Below are 19765 nucleotides of genomic sequence, written 5' to 3' on the forward strand. Positions count from 1 at the left end.
CACCTGAACGAAACTCAGTTTTGCCACGTAAGAAGGAAAACGGGGCGAGGGGGTGGTCCCTGGCACGCCCCAGGCTCGGCGGCTTCCCGCAGCGCCGCTGGTTTTTGCTTGAGCATCAGGCTGAGCGGTCAGGTGAGCTTTGGCCTGGGGTTTAGACAATTCCCTCCTCATCACTGTTTTCACTAGTATTTATTAACAAATGGCGCTGGCAAAACTCAGAAAGCACAAGATCCTGCAGAGCAGAGATGAGGTAGAGGCTGTTTTCTGACCCTTTGCATGGAGTAACGTAGGTTTGAAGGAGGTCGTCTGCTCCGACTGTGGGCTGCAACCCCCCAGGGATCTCTGCTGGTGGGAGACGACTGTGCGCCCCTGCCCAGGCTTGTGCCGGAGCTGTGGGGCATCCCAGTACAACCGCGGAGCTCCCACAGGAGCCCGAGTGCTCCTCTGAGCCTGTTTCTCAGCTGGAGGAGCGAGCAGCCTGCGGGATCCCGGTCTGCCATGCCGTGGGCAGGGGGGCCGGCACGGTGCCCTGCCAGCTCCCTGCCGGCAGCCGCGATCCCTCCGACGGGGACCAGTCTTGCTGTACATTTGCGCCGCAGTCAGCACAGCTGGGACTGGGTCTAGCAACAGAAATACTAGGCCTCCTCTCGTAACGTTGGTTGCAGGGGACACCCAGTCGGGCGGGAGCGTTGGTCTGCTGGGGGGCAGGAGGCCCTGCAGAGGGCCCTGGCCAGGCCGGGGCGATGGGCCCAGGCCCCGGGGTGAGGGTCAGCAAGGCTCAGGGCCGGGTCCTGCCCTGGGGGCACAGCAACCCCAGGCACCGCTGCAGGCGTGGGGAGGAGCGGCTGGGAGCTGCCCGGCGGGAAAGGGCCTGGGGGTGCTGGTCGACAGCCGCTGGACATGAGCCAGCAGGGTGCCCAGGTGGCCAAGAGGGCCCAGGGCACCCTGGCTTGTGTCAGGAACGGTGTGGCCAGCAGGAGCAGGGCAGGGATGGTCCCCCTGCGCTGGGCACTGGGGAGGCCGCCCCTCGAGTGCTGTGCTCAGCGCTGGGCCCCGCACCCCAAGGCGGCCATGGAGGGGCTGGAGCGTGGCCAGAGCAGGGCAGCGAGGCTGGGGCAGGGGCTGGAGCACAAGGCTGGGGAGGAGCGGCTGGGGGAGCTGGGGGGGCTCAGCCTGGAGAAGAGGAGGCTGAGGGGAGCCCTCATCGCTCTCTGCAACGGCCTGAAAGGAGGCTGGAGCCGGGGGGGTCGGTCTCTGCTCCCCAGGAACAAGCGATGGGACGAGAGGGAACGGCCTCAAGCTGCGCCAGGGCAGGGTTGGGTTGGGTATTGGGAAAAACTTCTTCCCCCCAAGGGCTGTCAGGGCCTGGCCCAGGCTGCCCGGGGCAGGGGTGCAATCACAGTCCCTGGAAGTGTTCAAAAAATGTGTGGATGTGGTGCTTAGGGCCATGGTTTAGAGGTGGACCAGGCAGTTAGGCTAACGGTTGGACTCCATGATCTCAGAGGTCCTTTCCAACCTTAATGACTCTTTGATTCTATGACTCTAATGGTATTTCTCCTGTGGTTGGTGAGCCGCCACACCAGGCCAGTCCTCCTTGTGGGGTCTCCTACCTGTTAGCTTGATCCGTGTAGGGTCTCCTACCTGTTGGCTTGTACGTGCTGGGGCAAAGGAGGCGCGACCTATTTCAGGCTGTTGGCTTCTCCTTGTCGTGGACATCAGTAACTCGGCTGAGCTGGTTTGCTGCTCTTGGGCAAACTTGGAGTGCACATCTCCTGCCTGAACCGTCGGAGGGCTGCTCATCCTCGCCTTTATTTCCCTTTCCTCCCAGGGAAAATATTTATTGACCTTATATTTATATGAGCTTATTTCACTGCTTTTGATGCAGGTTTATTTGAATGTTCATAGCAAAACTTACTGCAGACAAACAGCTGTATCTCCTGCTCGGGGATTTCAGTTAATCAGTCACAAATTTAGGATTTTAGTCAATTTGATGGTTCCGGTTCCAGCCTTTGTGACAGGGTGTTGGGAGGCAAAATCCTCAGGCTTAATTTGTGTGCAGGGGTTGTGCTCGAGGTGAATATGCTTTATGAGCAAGGACCCCTGTTTCGTAGAGGGTGTGATCAGCCTGACCCTGCAGCGGGAACAGAAGCCACCCCTCTTGCCGTGCCCACCTGATTCTGCTTCTCTCTACAGCGGGATGGGTTTAAAAAAACCAAACAAAGAAACCCCCACCAGCAGCGGTGAAAAGATGGATCTTCTCTCTCGGTTCTCCTGGCTGGGATCGAAGATCTCCACTCTTTTCAGGGGAAATTGCATAACTGGTTTCCATTCCTTATCCCACAACTCCCATTTCAGTATGCTGTGGGTTTTCTTTAAAAAAACCCCAAACTTTAAATATCGCTGCAGTCAGCAGTTAGCTCACAACAAATCTGCTCTGAATTTCAGATGAGCAACGTTGACTATCTAGAGCTTTAAAAACGTGTGGCGGATTTGATGTTCGCCAAAGAAGCATTGGGGAGCCTGAACTTGGGGGCTTTTTTGTTTGCTTTTTTTTCTTTTCTGGAACTGGAGCGTGGGTACGGGGATGGGTTTCACTGTTGCTTATTACGGCAGCTTCAACTTGTATTCTCCTTGGGAATAGAAGTTGGATCTGGAATCTTTCTGCCTCTGCATGCGTGATGGTCAGGTGAGGGGCCGTGATTGTCTCCCAGCAGAAGATTAACACTGACCGAGTACATTCAAACATTAACCTTGTGTTTTTGTTTTCAGCGGGACTTCTCCTCTTGCATGCCTGAATGCTATGTTACATACAAACTCCCGAGGGGAAGAGGGCATTTTCTATAAGGTCCCGGGGCGCATGGGAGTGTACACGCTGAAGGTAAGTGGCCTGGCTGGGGAATCTTGTTTGAATGCTCAGGTGACTTTTTTATCCATTTGAAAACATGTTGGATTAGGATAATCCTGAAGAGGGAACCATTCCTCGATAGCATGAATGTAGCGTAAACTTTCCCTCCAAATGCAAACACCAAGTCTGGTGTTTGTGTGCTGAAAGTACAACTGAAGGGTTCTGGGTTTTATTCTCGTTTCTATCCCAGAAATGAAAGAGTAATTAAAATTGTAATGAAATTTTAGCCCTAAAAGGGTAACTTCATCTTCACTGATCTCAGCTTGTATCTAGAAATGAAAAATTACCTTATCCTCAGTCTATGGCTAGCAGGCGGGGAGCACTTGTAGGGAAAATGTGTAGATTCCTTGATTTATCTGATTGGCATATTGAAAAATAATCTTTATGTGAAACCTTTTTCCCCAGTTAAACTGCTAGAATGAAGCCCAGTCACACTGTTCTTGATTTTCTGTAAATCTGACTCTGAAGACTGTGCCCTAAGGTAGGATTCCCCTCCCTACACATAGACCTCTCCAGTGTAGGAGTCTGCTGGGACCGCTTTCCTCGTCTCACTCCGTGCTCAATAGAGAGAAATAATAACTTCTAAGATGACATTCATCTCATCCTAAAATATTCAAAATATATGAGAAACTGTTTTAAAAGTGCCATTTAGTTTACCAAGGAAATCAACTAAGACTTGCCCAGAAAAAGATGTCCTCGTTGTCGTTGTCAAAAATGTAGCTAAGTTGAGTCCCATTCTCGCTGTCTCCTCCCTCCACCCTGTAAACTGGGAAAGCACGTTGTTCCTAGAGTGCCTGTATATAACGTGGCGACAGAGGACGTCACTCTGGGAGCAGTGCGTTGGTGCTGACGTGCCACCAGAGCAGAACATCTTCAGAGCTCCCAAAAATGCCGTTGCAAGACATCTGGCAAACTTCTTTCTTTGAGCATCGTTGTACCAAGCAGAGGTTGACCTGGTTTCAGTGCATCTAAGTGAAAGTATATAAACCACCATTTTGATAACGAGTGCGTTTAAGGTAAGGACTGCCAGAGATATAACCAACAACGAAGGGAAAGTAGTTATCTGTTTGCTGATAAACTGGGCTTAATCTTGCTCCGTTTGTTTCACTGTAGAAAAGTATAAAGTTTTACATTTTAGGAATAAAGAAGGCAGACCCTAAATGCAGGCTGGGATAGCAGTGTTTTGTCAGGACATTAGGACTCGGGGAAAAGATTTAGATCTGGTAGTAGACAAGCAGTTGAGTCATTGTCAGTGAATTCTGTGTCATGATGTGGCAAAGCTGTGCTGAAAAGGTGCAGAGAAGAACAATATCATTCAAGATGTAAAAAAAAAAAAGTCCCTTTTGAAAGCTTGGGAGCACATCGTTAGTGGGGTGGATCATAGGCAAACTCAGCGTCTAGAGATTAAATCTCAGCAAAGTCAAGTTTAAGTGTGCATTTGAACAGCAAAACAGACTGTTGGGGTTACTGTGGTAGTTCAGTTTGTTTTGCTCGTGAGATCTGCGAGTTAAGACTGATTGTATTTCCCAACGTTAAGCTTCAGCAAAACTCCAATATTATTTAACTCGGTGTAGGAGTAAGTTGATTAAAGGTAATGATTTGTATTAAATAGGAGGCTAGACTAGCTGGGGAGTTGTTCCCAAGGCGTATTGTGTCCTGCCTATCTAAAGGCTTGCCAGTTTTGTTGTCGGCTTTCCTTCCCTGGGGTGGTGTAGTCCGGAGGTGACATCTTCCACGGAGCAGCAAGAAACCCAGAATGCCAGGAAAGAGGGAGACGTTGAGCCCTGCGGCTCCAGTCCCAGCTCCCGTTTGCCGCATTTAGTCCCAGCGCAGTGCCAGGAGGAGCCTGGGAATTGTGAAGATGATGTGTTGGATGAGAAATCCTCTGGAGGATCCACGATGGACGAAGCACGATGGCTTAGGCAGCAATCAGAAATAGAAAGCTTTGAAGAACAGGGCTGACCGTTCCCCAAGCGAGGCGTTGTGACACCGCGTGGAGAGGAGGAGAGCCAGGCGCCCAGTAAATCGCACTTCCTAAAAGAGAACGCTTATGGTAAAATGTTTGGTGAGCGAAGCAAAGTTGCGCTTGCGTTTTTGCTGGCTCACCGAACTGGATTGCGGTGTCATTGAACTTAGTAGTAGGGAGACTGGTAGGCCGCTGGGATCTTCCTTTGCTTTTTTGGTTAGACTTGATGGTAAAGATATGTAAAACAGGTTAGAGAATCGTAACCGAGGTGTATGTCAGTTCTGCAAAATAATGTTCAAAGGATTAGCTGTTTCTGGAGGTGTTTGCTTAACGCTGGTTGTCAGGAGATGCTCCAGAGGAAAATTCCTAATGGCAGCTAGCAACTGAACTAAATTTCACATTAATTTTTATTAACGTGATTTTATTGTTCCTCTTTTTTGTCCCTTTGTTTCCAAGTACCTAATCATCTCCTTTCCCCAAACAGTGTCTAATTATAGTAGTCAGGAGTGATTTGCAATGCACCGAGCACTCCGTGTCTCAGTGCTGAGTCGGCTCACGGCGGCGAACGGGCACTGCCCCAAAGCAGAGCGCACAGGCACGGTTTGCAGTTCTCAAGAAACACGACCGCTTTCTCAGCTAAGCTGCAAAGGTTTGTTTAAGGCCAGGTCCTGAGCCGATGGACAGGCTTCTCTTTTGCTAGGTGCAGCGTGTTTTTGGCAGCAGCAAGCAGGATGGATGTGGAGGGCGCACAACTTCAGGCACACTCGTGCTTGGCTGTGATGATACCAAGAGGAAACTGAATCCCGAAATGGCTGTTTCACCGGTCTAGAGATAATAACCGAGCTTTGCATGGGGAGGGGGAAGCAAAGAATAACATTTAATCTCTTGAAGAATGCTTAGATGCTCCGGCCTTGCTCTGCTGCTGAAGGGACGTGTAACACCCCAAATCAGCCAGCACTGCTCTGCTGGGGCAACCCTAAATCTCGAGGTGAGCTGTGTTTGCCCTAGTGAAGATGTGTTGGTTGCTCCTCGTACAGCCTGAGCAGTCTGCTCGGTCCCAGCAGCACTCCTACGTACTACAGAACGAAACAGATTAGCACGACCTTCAAATACTTGTAGCAAAAGTGCTGAATTTCTGGTCACTTCTGGTATTTGAGGTCCTCCTAACGTGTATTTTTCACCGTTTGTGAAGGCTGCGTGTGCAGGGGGAGCTTTGGGGGTGTGATTTTGTTTCGTTCCCCCACTTGGATCTTCCCCTGCCCCCCTCCCCTCAACTTCCCTTTGTAAGCTTTGCCTCATCCCTCAGCCCACCCCCAGTATCCCAAATCCTCATTTTCCTCTGCTTCCCCATCATATTACTTACAAAGCTCATGTTGGCCCTCTCTGGAGCTATCTGGAGGGTCCTGGTGGCCCATCAGGTAGTGACTGGAGCCTCTTGGTCTTCAGCGTTGTCTCTGGTACCCCCTGCTTATCCAGTTTGTGTTTCTGTGTATTTTTATTTATTGCTTCCCCCTGTGCTTTGCATTGAAAAGACCCATGACTGGATAACGTTAGTGAAGCTGATGCTCTGACCTTCCACGTACGCTTGTAGGATTTGGACTGAAAATTGGTATGCTGACGCTGAGAAACTGGAGTCATTTTGGCAGGAGGTTGAGAGAGAAAAGATTAAGCAAGTAAAAAGTAAAATAGAAAAATCTAAACAAAACCGATGTGTGAGGCATGCACATGTTGTGTATATTTGTCTTAGACTTTTTTCACTTCTGGATGCCCTTGTTTCTGTCTTGGATTCCTCTGCGTCGCTGCCATCGGGGTGGGAATGCTGGGGGCGTCTTTGCCTGAGGAAGGACGCGGAGCGGCTCCCGGTGCTCCCTTGTCCCCCTCCTTCCGCCGCGCTCGCTCTCGGTGCAGCACCTGAGCTCCCCGTCCCATGGCACGGCAGCAACCGCGCGGCCCCTGCTTGCGCCGAGGTTTGCCTTTATCCCAGCGACCACCAGCCCTGCCGAGCTGCTGCAAGGCGCGTTGCTTGGAAGTCCAGTACGTCAGCTCATTGACCGTCGCATAGACCTCTCACCCCAACGGTGTTTGCGTGCCTGGTGATTTCCAAGTGTGTTTCTGCCTGCCATCTTCAGGTCTGTTGGTCCCAGGTTCATCGCTAGTGTTGAATACAAAATAGCGTCTGTCCCTGTTTGGATGATCGTGTTGTAGTTCCGCCCTTGTGCATTTTACCTCTGCGTTTTTCCACGGTATGCGGTACATTTGCTGTTCACCAGCAGCCTGGAAGATTCCAGTTTGGAGGAATATTTTTAACGTGATATTTGGAGAAGCCTGTCTAGTTCAACTTTTACCACAGATACTAAAACCAGCGCACGCCATCTTACCAGATGCATTTATAGGACTGATAGCTAAGAGACCAAATTTTATTTGATTATTCGGTGTGGTTCACTAAAGGGAATAAGTTCACTTACTGAAAGAAGAAGAAGTATGGTATAGAGAAGATGGTTCTGCAGTTCAGAGTTCACTTCTGCTTCGAAAGCAGAACTTGCAGTAGGGTGAGCTGCAGGTGCAGGAGTCGATGTTAATGGAGATCCTGTACTGATGTCTGGCATGGAAACTTCGAGAGAACGTGGGATCCGCAGCGCAGAAGCGACTGGTGAAAACCTTTCGCTGGTCGGAGGAGGCCCAGCTGGAAGGAGAGCCATTGGCGCTGCACGGGCTTTGTGAGCTACGGGGCTGCCGTCTGCGAAGCAAGGGGAGGTTGGAGTCGCGGGGTGGTGGTGGTGGTGGTGGGACCTCTGGAGACTGTCTAGTCCAGCCCACTGTTTAATGCAGGATCAACACGAGCGGGCAGCTCAGGACCGTGTCCAGTCATGGTCTAATCTTGAATTCCTACAAGGACGGAGACTGCCCAGCTTCTCTGGGAACCTGTTCCAGCGTTTCATCGTTCTTGCAGTAAAGAAGTCTTTCCTTACACGGAAGCAGAATTTACGTGTTTCGCTTTGTGCCTGTTGCCTCTCGCCCTTTCCCTGGGCACCACTGAGAAGAGTCTGGCTCCGTCGTCCCAACTCCTTCCACCAGAAATGCCAAGTCGGGAAAAGCCAAGAAGCGCGGGCTCTCCAGCTGCTTGTGTGTTCCCCCGACCGGGCGGGAGGCGAAGGCGCCCCACGCCCAGGCTCCAGCCTCTCTCGGCAGAAGACTTTGAAAGAGACATCCTGAAAAAACTGAAATAGATAAATGTGTAATTACTGCGTCTCAGGTGACTAAATGATCTTCCCAAAGGTTAAGCTATAAAGGAGGTTTAGTGAAGGGAGGGTCACCACTGGGGATACGCAAGCTTCATCATCGTCAACTTTGGTGACACTTGATAAAAACAGAAAGATTTTTTTTTCCTGCCTTTGGTGGTATCTTCTCTTCCACTGTGGTTTACAAGTAACTTCTAATGTGCAAAGAACTTTATTTCCAAAGTGCAGGACGAAAACACAGTTGAATATCTGAACCTGTTAGTTCACCTTGCTGATGGAAGAAATCTGGAATTCATTAAATTGCTAACACTCGTGTCGCCTTGAGTCCTTACCTGTGGAAATTAGTCACAGCTCTAATTTCAGAGAAAGGACAAGAAATCATTTGTCTCCTGTTAAAGGTAGAGGTGTTTTGATTTACTCTTTCCAGCGGGTATTAATGGAAGGATTTTTTGCCATCTGATGCACGCAGACCTGTTCGTTTGGACCTCATCAGCAGAAAACAGTTTGTTGTCTCTAATTAGCAGTAATCTGCAAACGTAGGTTAAAATCTGAATGGGGCAGGATAATCACTAGAGGGCAGCCTGGGTTTAGGTGTGGACAGGGTGAAAACCGCTGCCGCTTCTCTGCTGGCTGTTACCAGCCGAAAACCACGTAGGTGCGCGCGCGCGAAGGCACCGCTGCAGCCGCCGGCAGCGCAGACGTTTCGCCGCACAGAAACACCCGCGAGGGCGGTTCGTGCAAGGGCCGGTGCCCGCAGGCCAGGGGCTGCTGTGGACCTGCTTGGAAAACTAACGTTGCCTGGGACTGCGGGACGCTGAGCACCGCTTTTCTCCTGTCGTGAAGTTCAAAAATTGACTGGATTTCTCATAAAGTGGGATTGTACTGGAGTTAGTGATTAGGGATGGAGAAGTGAAGGAAGAGCGTACCTGCGAAGCGAGGATGAGGGCGGTGCAGAAGAAGTGCCAGCTGGGGTTGTGCTAAATATTTGATACGGACTTGCAGAAGGCAGTGTGCGTGTTTGAGGCCTGTGGCTAAGCAGTGCTGACATTGCTCTGAAGCGTAAAAAAAAATCCACAGTCAGTGCTTGGTATATAAAGAAAACCGCTACTTTTGAGAATTTTGTTAATTGGGGGAGTTTACGGTGGAGTGGGTAACTATATCCGTTTCTTCCATTTGCAGAAGGACGTTCCAGATGGGTTGAAGGAGCTCTCCGACGGCTCGGAGGAGAGCAGCGATGCCCAGTCCGACTCTCAGAGCTCCGAGAACAGCAGCAGCAGCAGCAGCAGCAGCGACAGGTGCAGTAACAAAGACGGGAAGAAAAGCAGATGGAAAAGGAAAGGTAATTTTCCTTTTCAGGAGTGATGCTTTTAACATGGTCTCTGTGTGTGAAGGACTTGGAGGGTTTATCCGTCACATCTGTAGCCTTATAAAGACAGGCTGTAACGGTAGCCTAAAATCTGCCTTCACCATTTGTGCTCATGGATTGAACTGGTGACGCAAGTGCCGATTTACTGCTGCGGGAACCGAAGGGGAGAAGGTACCGTAATTAAGTGTCTGTATTTAAGGCCTTGACGCAAGTCACAGACCAGCACACTGTGCTTCACACCCAGGAACAGCGAACCTACTTCTTCCAGGTTTTCTCCGCCGTCCCCCAGCTTTCCCAAGAAGACTGTACCTTGCACCTCTGGCCCCTTTGGTGGATGCTTTTGGGTGCGACGCTGGCTGGGAACGAGCACAGAATCTCTGAGGTTAAAGCCTGTTTTGTGACCTGATGGCTCCTGTAGGACGGGGGCTTGAGCCACTGCGCTCTTTTCTTCTGTCCTGTTCTGGACTCCTTTCCCTCATAAACCAGGCGATATTTAGTTATTCAATACCGTTGAATATTAAATAATTTACAAGCTTAGCTAATACAGTAAAGTGCTGGTTTTTGCTTCAGTGCTGTATCTGGGTGGTTGCTGAGGTTGGACGGTTCAGCGATGTTTCGAGGATGGCTGGATTCTGGGGTTTCTACAGTAGTGCAAGAGTACCAAGCGGAGCGAATAGCGAGTGGATTTCGCTCCGGTTTGAATCCTGAGGTCTTTGCCACTCTGAGGAGGCGATGTGTCTTGCAGGACACTGCCATATCACGCTGTCTTCAGGAACAGCGGAAACCAGCACCTCGCAGCCAATGCGTTATCATATTTACGTCCTGTATTAGTAATAAACTGCAGTTCCCATCTTGCCCGCCTCTGGTTTCAGCACCCATTCATTTGACCGACGTTGCCCGAATTCTTTCCTCCTTCAAAGCTCTGCTCAGGTATCTGCTTGTCTGCTTAGATGCTATGAGCTGAATTAGTAAAAAAAAATTAGTAAAAAAAAAAAAGTCATAATAAAATGTGAGAACGCGACATAAATTGTTCTCTGAGTTGGGGAGAGTCTAGTCACTATCGTGTTGTTATTCTTTCTTAAAAATTAGCATGCTTCCTGACCCACAGCTTTGTGAAGAAGCATGAAGCCTTCGCGTTCGGCAGAGGCAGCAGGCTGCAGCTCTGGATATCCCCGCGGAGCCGCTGGTGCAGCTGCCGATGCCGTACCCTTACCCTTCAACCCGATCCTTTCCTTTCTCCTTTTCTCCTCAGTCATGCACAGAATTTCTTGGCTGAAATGAAACATTATTTAAAACTCTTTGCCAGTGCAGCAGGATACCTGAGTGGAAGCACGCGAGAGGTTTCCTAAAGCGGTTAAAGACTTGCAATAACCGGTGGGGTCCGGCGAAACCCTTCCACGGCGGGGAGTCACTGAATGAGAACGTGCCCTTACCGCGGGGGTGCGCGAGGCTGGTAGAGGTATTGTGTAGAATTTTAAGCATTTAAAGCACTGTGAAAGAGCAAATTGTTAAAAACACTGAGAAGTAAAACCTGAATCCAAATTCATCCTTTGAAAGGAAAGTTATAGAAAATCTGGTCAAAATATTTTCATTTCTAACAAATCCTCTCAAAATATTTGGTCAGTAAGGGTTTTCTTGGCTACTTTGCCTACACCTCCAATGTTATGATATTATGTAAAAACCTGCAGGGGAACTTACAGAACATGTCTCTTTTAGCGAGATCTTTATGTAGAAATACATGTATACATTTTATATAAAAGTTTTATGTACTACGTTACCGAATGGCTGAAAAGGCAGGAGGGCGAGTGTGGTTTAGGGACCCAAGCGAGAAGGAAGGGAAATCTTACCCTGAAACGGCCGGCAAAAGGCACCCAAAGTCACAGGCAGACAACGTGAAGATGGTGGTTTCAGTACAAATACAGAAAAAGAAATTCGCTCCTCTTTGTCTGGTACTGATGATTTTTCTTAGGAGTGGAATTTTGACCTTTAGCATAAAGGTCCTATTTTCATAGGTTTTAAAGCACTGAAAGTCGTGAACTTCCAGTGATTAGTAAATTAGAAATGGTCGGTAAATCAGAAGAGTAGTCCTTGTCAGCAGCGTTACTGCGTGTGTTCCTCCCTCGAGGGTCGCGTTCCTTTGCGTGCGCAGCTCGGCGTTATTAGTGAACGTACCGCTTACTGTCACACCGAGGCGTTGCCAGGCTGTGCGGGGAAGTGGCTTTCTCCTTAAGCTCCCTGTAAGAGACTTGTGAAAAGCAACGAGCTGGTTTGCTAAAGCAGGGGTGGCATTTCTGGGCAGAGGATTTTTGGAGCTGCAGCTGCATGGGGCTGCTTCTGGACTACGAGGGGTTCAGTGGAGCCTTCAGCTGCCTGGATTTCACCCGTAGCAGCAGGGTGCAGCAGGAGTGACAGCCAAAGCATGTCCTTTCTGTGTTTCCAATTCGGATTGAGCGCCGCAAGCTGGCTGGCAGCATACTGCATCTATAGGCAGATCTGCCCCAGCCTGTGCGTGCCGCTGGCTGCTGCCTGGGACGTGCGGCCCGTACGTCGGCGCTGCGGGGTCTGCAGTGAAGGCAAGCAGAGCTGCTCCGCCTCGCCCAGCGTTTTTATTGCCTCTGTGCTTCGTTTCTTGCAGTTAGATGAGAGCGAGTAGCTGTGGTGCATCTCCATGAGACAGCCTGATGCCAGGGTACGTGCAGTACCTTGTTGTTTTACCTCTCCTGTCCCCTGTGGCTTTCCCCTTCGCTGCTGCTGGCAGAGGTGAGCTGGTCGTGAGTTATGAGACGGGTTTTTAGCAGCCTGACTGTACACAAGCAGAGGACAGGACTGCTCATCTCACTACCGGCCGGAGTGCCGTGTTTCAGCTGTCAGGGTAAGGCATAAAGAGAAATAAATCACCCTTGGGACACACAGAGCCGTAGGCTGTATTCAGTCTGAAATACCGAAACGTCATGGACAGGCGGGAGGGAGGTCTCCCAAAGCAAAATCATACAATCATGGAATCGTTCAGGTTGGAAAAGACCTTTATACTGGGGAGCGGGTCCAAAGCAGGGGCACGCGGTACGTCAGAGCACGCTGTCGGGTGGTTCTTGTAGGGTGAAAGGCAGGATGTATCTTGAGCAAGTAGACCAAGTGGTCGTGCTCAGCGCCATGGAGTTGGTGCCAGCAGGCAGAAGGACATTACCCTCACTTCGTCGGAGGTTGTCCGCCGCGGTACAGCTCAGCATCCACCCTCATCTGTCTTGGTTCACAACAGGATCAGGAAATGGATGGGTCAAATATCCTTCTCCATGTCACACTGGGAAGGTAAAGCAATGTTTCCGTACGTATTCAGGTCTCAGAGGTCAGTTGCCAAAGGTGACAAACATGAATTCCATGCTTCAGAACATAAATCAGCCATGAGCTGCTTTGCACAGACCATTCCCTAGTAAAATTAATTTTTTCTTGATGTACTGATGTACTGTAACTGCGTGTCGTTCTGCTCCACGCCGCCTTCTCCAGACAAGACGCCGTGTCTGCACCCTTTGGAAGGTGCAGGATGAGAGGCGTGTAATGACTTACTTCTCTTTGACATAGCTTGGAGAGATGCGCTGAGCATTTCTGTTACTTCTCTTATAGAACCATAGAATCATGGAATCGTTAAGGTTGGAAAGGCCCTTAAGATCATTGAGTCCAACCGCTAACCCAGCACTGCCAAGGCCACCACTAAACCACGTCCCTCAGCACCACATCTCCCCGGCTTTTAAATCCCCCCAGGGATGGGGACTCAGCCCCTGCCCCGGGCAGCCTGGGCCAGGGCCTGACAGCCCTTTGGGGGAAGAAGTTTTTCCCCATACCCAACCCAACCCTGCCCTGGCGCAGCTTGAGGCCGTTCCCTCTCGTCCCATCGCTTGTTCCTGGGGAGCAGAGACCGACCCCCCCGGCTCCAGCCTCCTTTCAGGCCGTTGCAGAGAGCGATGAGGGCTCCCCTCAGCCTCCTCTTCTCCAGGCTGAGCCCCCCCAGCTCCCCCAGCCGCTCCTCCCCAGCCTTGTGCTCTTACAAGTAAGGAGCTAAGCTGACCAAGAGGAAAGAGTACAGGATTTATTTGAGGGCTGATTATTAGAGCTGAGATGAAACCTCTTTTCTTTGCAGTCAACGTTCCTCGCTTTTCCATATTAAAAGCAAGCGCTGTCTTTTAAATACTAAGTGGTAGAGGCCACCCTGAACAAGAAAAATACGATGGACAGTAAGACATGTTTGTTCGTATTGTACCATATACTATGTTGCTTTTCTTTTCAGCATTACGTTGATTTTTCTTTTCTTGGGGGCTACCGAGACTATCTAGGAGATGACAATAAAATAAATATCCTGGTTGGTAGGTAGCAGAGCAGGATGCGCCTCACATCTTAGTGCAAACCTGACTTCATTACTAGCCATGCCACTTCTCTTATTGAAGCTGCGTGCATGGCCTTTGAAAGCTGCAGTCGTGCCCGCGTTGAGAACAGGGATGCTTTTCTAAGGACGACGATTTGCGGAGGCTGGTTGCAGGGCGATCCGGGCCGCGTGCAGCAGCTCCCGCAGCACCCGGAACCCGGGGCTGTAGCGGGACCCGCGAGGAGACCCCCGGGAGAGTTAGCGCAAGGCTGTGGGACGACAGAGCCGGGACTCGCGGACCATCTTGGTCATCCCCATTTCATTTTCTGAATCTCTTTCAGTTATACTGTTATCTTTTTTGAGATCGGTGGGTGGAAATGCCCATACGCTTCAAAACACACGTGCTCTGTGAATACACAGGATGGTCTGCCCTCTCTTTTATTTTATCTTCTAACAACTCTTGATAATTTTTTTCTTTTTTCTTTCCATCATATTTTCTAAGTCTTTGCTTTTTTGACTGTTGATGAGCGTTGAGTTGATGTTCTCATCTGCAGAACTCTGGGATCCTTTTCCTGAGCAGCAATAGCTATTTCAGAGTTGGTCTTCCCTTTGCTCATCGCGTTGCCTTTTATCTTCGCTGAGTCATAGCTGCTGTTTTAGTGCCCCTTCACGTGGCATCGCGAGGTCCTTTTGCAGCTCTTTGCAGTCAGGTTTAATCTGTTGTTAGGCAGAACAACTTCTTACGCCTGCGAGCTGCGTCTCATCGCGGATCGCCTGGGCGGGAGCACGCTTCCTCGGGCAGCCCGCCGGTCCCCCCCGCCGCGGGGAGCCTAGCTGCTTCCACCTCCTGCGAAATTTAATCAGTCATTGATCCGCAGGATTTAAAGCGCTGCAGGGCTTACGGTGGTCTCCTTTGCTCTGTTCCTAAACCAGACAAGTTTATTTCTGACTCTTGAGTCATATTTGGTAGGTGATAACCACTTTCTCTAGGAATCTGTTACGGTTTATTCAGATGATGTCTTTGCCGCTGGCACGTGTGTTACCCTTTCAGATGCTCCTTTTAATTTCTTTTTAACTTGTTTCTGTGTTTCAGTGTCGTTCTCCTTTTTATGAAGTTGAGTATTGCTGTGACACTGCATATGACCTTTTTTAGAAATTTCCCTGTAGATATAAATGTTTTCTGTATTTAAAAAAGCAAAAAGCAAAACCCCAAAACCAAAACTACTTAGTTCAGCTGGAAATCAGGAGCTTCGTGCAAGAATAAAGTTTTCTGGGCTGTATTACACAAAAGAACATTCAAAGGCATAAATAAGTTAGCTGGTACTTGGCTCTTTAAAAGGTTTTGATATGGGGGGGGTTGGGGGTTTTTTAAGCAATTTGGGCAAGACTGAAGTTGTAAGTACATTGTACGATTACACGATGAGAGGAGGTGAGCGACTTTTTGCATTTATGCAGTGCTGTAGGACAGCGCTGATACACCGTCCTGCTGAAATCTGTGCTCGTGGATGCCGGTGTGACCTTCAGATGCCTGTGAATATTGAGATTTTGCTTTGTGGTGGGGAGGGTAGAAATACGTACATTTTCTTTGCGTAGATCCTAGCTAAATGAGCGGCTCTCATCTAAAATTCAGTCTCGTTTCTCTTACCCGTGGATGGCTGGTTTTGCACTACACACATGCAGAGCTTGGATTTTGGCTTGGGATATGAGCTGAATTTCACCAAGAAAAGGTCCAATCCCTCCAGTTCTGGGCACCCCAGCTCCTGCTGCAGCTCGGAGCCCAGCTGGACCGGGGTGAGCCCGCTCCAGCGGGCGGGAGGGTCCGTGGCGGGGCGCAGAGGTGCAGGCAGGAGCAGCCGGTGCATCCCGCACGGCTGGCAGTGCCCCCGACGCCACGGGGGTTAGCTGCGTTCGAGAAACGTGCGCTGTTGGTACCTTCTTTCCTGATAAGAAAATGGGCTGTGCGGCGCGGCCGCGCGTTATCCCTCTGCACGGGGGCACCTTCGCCCACACCGGCAGATTTGCCCTGTTCAGTGCCCGTTGATGCTGCTGTGTCAGTGAGTCGCTGTAGGAAGGGAGCGACCGCGCCGGGGGCTTTCCCCAAGGGTTTTTTGCTGTGCTAGCCATTTCTTGAGTTTGTGTTTTGCAGCACATATTTCCTTTCTCTGTCGTTCTCCCTTCCCTCTTTCTCGCCTTGCTCCCTCGGCTGTGGCAGCGAGGCTGGAGAGCAGCGGTGCCGTGCCGCTTCGACGGTCCCCAGGTGCCACCTCTGCCGCCCGCTCGCTGGGAGGCTCCCAAGTGCTTTAGGGATCCCCGGGGACCCCTGCAATGCCTCTGGCCGATGAGCATCTCGTTTCGGTTGCCGAAGATAGCAGTTTATTTTTTTTTTTTAAAGCTAGGTAGTTTAGACGTAGTGCCAGGCACGTGCCCGTTAAGCTCCAGTGCTTTGAAGCGTGTCTGATGGGCGCCTTTCCGAAAGCAAAAATGCATCAGAAGAAGCAAGAGGAATGTCTTCTCCTCGATCTCCTTTTTTTGTTTTTTTTTCCTGCAACATAGGTTTTCTTCAGGGATGTAAAATGAAAACACAAAAGAATTAGGCATATTTGGTGCACTTGAATAAATAACTGCCGTCAGATGTTCGATGTTCATTTTGGATGAGTGGTATCCTGACCACTTGCTGGATGTTACAGGTCCGTCAGTCCATGTGTTTCATGAGGGATTTTAGAAATACATAATGCAGGGTGTAAACAAAGGAGACTTCTTTGCAAAAAATGTCTTTAAAAAAAGAAAAACTCCCCTAACCTTCCCAAACCCCCTGCAAATTTCTGGTGCCGTTTTCCCTTCCAGGGTGTGAGTACGGGAGGGGGGTACGGGCAGAGGCAAGGCTCCCGTGTTAACGGCAGGGTTGGAGGCTTTCGTAGCAGAGCTTGGCGCCGGGAGGCTGCCGTAGGGGAATAGTCAGTTCCTGAAGGACGCTTAATGGCAACAGATTTAAATTAATATCTGGACGGATTCCTCCTTCCTCAGGTCGCTTGTTGGATACGTGGTGCTGCTGTGGCATGCAGTGGAGGAGCTATGAAGACACCTGAAGTGCGGGAGGGAGCCGCGCTAGGGATTCTCGGTAAAAGCCGTCCCAATCAGGCAGCAAATGGGAACGGGCTCACTCGTTCTGGGAAATTAAACGTGGGTGAACGTGAGGCTGATCATATCGTCTCCGGTCGCTAGCTACAGAAACCCGCGTGCTTCCACCAGGCTGGTCAAATAGCATGTCCGGAGTTGGGTGCACCTATGATATTATCGTTTTTTAGGTTTGGCTCTTGATTTTGGTCTGGTTTTGAACTGTAGCTTTTAAAACTAATTTCATCCAAACTTAAATGAGTAGCTGGAGGGGTTACAAAGATGATCGCATTCCTGCTTTTCACAGCAGTCGGTGGCTGGGACGGGAAGAGGCCCCGTAGCCGCTCCAGCGGTGCAGAAGGCTGTAGCTTGAACTCGTGCTTCAGCAGACGCACGAGGGGGGCACGAGGGCGATGCAGCTGCCCCAGCTGCAGGAGAAACTTCTGAAGCTTGCCCGTTTGCAGACATTCAAATCGGTCGATGCCAGGACATAAAAATATGCAGCAAATTGGACTTTGCTGGTTCTAGGTCTCATTACTTAGTTTTGCTGTGGTAGCTCTCAGTCTTCTGTCACTAAATAAGACGCGTTGTTTATCTTCCCAGCTCCGTTTCTTGCCTGGAACCCTGGAACTTTGCACCAAAATCAAATGATCCAAAGCTGTTTAATGAGATAAAAAAGGTACTGTGATGGTGGATGGTTAAAACAATCTTAGCATGAAAGACATCTGACATGAAGATTTCTGCTTCAAAATGAGTTTTATTTTTAGTCGGTACCTTTGTTTGCTCTTCTTCAAAATAACGAGCAAGGCATTAGATTCCAATTCTGACATTTGCAAGGCATCTTTCTTAGGTCGCAGGCTGTAGCCCTGTTAATTCAGAGACAGTAATTCTCACTAGGTGGAACCCGCACTGCTATCAGTTTGTTTCTCAAAGCGCAGACCAGCTGTGCTCAGAGAGCTGGCAGTCTCGGAGCCACATATAAAGAGCTGTGCCGTGAAGTCCACGGGGAAGAAAATTTTCTTTCGTTTTTAGTATTTCATTTACTTTGTGCGTCTGAAAAGATTCTTTTGGTTTCCACCAGCAAAACCTGAAGTTTCAGAATCTTGCTATGTATAAAAACTAACTCGCGTTTAATACCCAAGGCGTTGCTGTGAAAAGCATAATGAAAGTAGAAAGCGCAGGCGGCTTCAGCCGCCTCCCAGCGCGGCTCAGCTCCGGGCTCTGCCATCAGTAGCGCTGGAAAGTGGAAGTGAAGGAATCCGCACCTTGCGGGGCCTCCTGGCAGCGACGGCCCCGGCGTCGGGGGATAGGAAGACGCGGCCTCGGCGCTGGCAGCTCCCTCCTCGGTGCCTCCGTGCCTGTTACCGCTCTTTCCTTCTACAAGAGGAAAAGAGTTTCTGCTTCAAAATGAGTTTTATTTTTAGTCGGTACCTTTGTTTGCTCTTCTTTAAAATAACCAGCAAGGCATTAAATTCCAATTAGAAGGATTCCTTCAGCGTTGGGCTGTGTAGCATCAGCTCTGGAATGCAGCACTCCTACACGGCCGCTTCCTGGCCTGTCTGTGCCGCCATGAACACACAAAAGCCTCCTTCCTCCTTAAAAAAAAAATAATAAAAATCTACTCACTCGACTTCAAGAATAGCCCAGATTTCAGCCAGAATTATCTTACGGCATTGCTTGGCTGCTGGCCACGTTTTCACCTGTGAGGTGTTTGAGGTAGGGCGGTCAGCATCCACCGAGCCCTTGGGAATTGGACCGATCCCGAGAGCCTCGGTGGGAAGCGGCGCTAATACACGGTACAGCTTTTTCTTTTTTTTAACAAGGATTGGGGAAGATAGTTTTTATTGTGAGAATACGGAATTCTAATAAGAATCAATGAAGTGAATGCAAAGCGGGGCAGAGAGCGAACAGACGAGCTGGGCTCATATTATTTTGCCGAGAGGCTTTGACTTGAGCTCTTCGCGACTGCAGTTTAGCTTAACGTGACATTATTTTTGCTCATATACATATAAAACAGGAAGCGCGTTCCGATAACATCAACAGCCACTTCCTTATATGTACAAAAATAAAGTGCTCTGACAGCAGCAAAACTGACACTTTGATTTTAGAAAGGATAGAAACCTTTGTGCCTCTCTAGACCCACATGGGCATTACCCGGGGCCAATCAGCAGCACAGGGGGAGAAATTTAAAAAGAAGCCCCATGCGTTGCTGCCCGGACGGCGGTGCCTGAGCAGGAGGCGGGAGGAGGCCGGGAGCAGCACCGATTGCGGAGCTTAAGAGGGAGCGGGGATGTTCACGGAGCAGCCGTGCGCGGTTCCGCTCGAAGGTAAGGCGCGGTGCTTTCCGCAGGCGGCTGCGGCAGATTTTTCGCTTCTGGGAGCGAAGCGGGTGCGTTTCTGGCGGGGTCCCTCTGTGCCGATCAGAGGGCAGCCAGCCCCCTTTTCTTTGGCCTTGAGGCAGCTACTCGGCTGTCGTCTTTGGAGTTTGATGATACAAACAAAGCTTTTTTTGGATACAGTACTTGTAAAAGGATGCTGCCAAGACTCCTTGGGTTCTGTGTTGTTTTAAATCATCCTGAAACTTAAAAGTGTAAATGCCTCAATTCCGGATGCTTTTATCACCATTTTGCTAGCATATGTTTTGTAGGACAGCTTGCAAGTGGTTTGTGGTAATGCACTCCGTGAACGTGAAATACAGCGCCGCAGCATCGCAGCCTGTGTGCACCCTCATCCGTACACCTAGGGGTGTTTCTGGGCTCGGGGTTACTGATAGCGCCTGTCCTTACGGTGTCTGGAAATAAAACATGTATGACTTAGTCGG

General features: G+C 49.9%; 1 protein-coding gene across 8 annotated transcripts in view; it reads left to right on the forward strand.

Annotated features, from left to right (window-relative positions):
- Positions 1-19765, forward strand: part of ASXL2 (ASXL transcriptional regulator 2) — a 133444-nt gene that overhangs the window by 51814 nt on the left and 61865 nt on the right. For 6 of the 8 annotated variants that reach the window (XR_014227660.1, XR_014227661.1, XR_014227662.1 and 3 more), the window contains 2 exons: positions 2770-2878; positions 9290-9449. Coding sequence is in view for 4 of the 8 variants with exons in the window: in XM_082306884.1 (XP_082163010.1) it covers positions 2770-2878; positions 9290-9449 (269 nt within the window). In the remaining 4 variants the exon portion in view is untranslated. Of the gene's footprint in view, positions 1-2769; positions 2879-9289; positions 9450-10800; positions 10936-19219; positions 19272-19765 lie in introns of those variants that run through there. The other 2 variants (XM_082306886.1, XM_082306885.1) reach the window with 2 other exon arrangements.

The sequence above is a fragment of the Platalea leucorodia genome, assembly GCF_965183815.1.
Source record: "Platalea leucorodia genome assembly, chromosome: 3".
In the NCBI taxonomy this organism is placed as follows: domain Eukaryota; kingdom Metazoa; phylum Chordata; class Aves; order Pelecaniformes; family Threskiornithidae; genus Platalea; species Platalea leucorodia.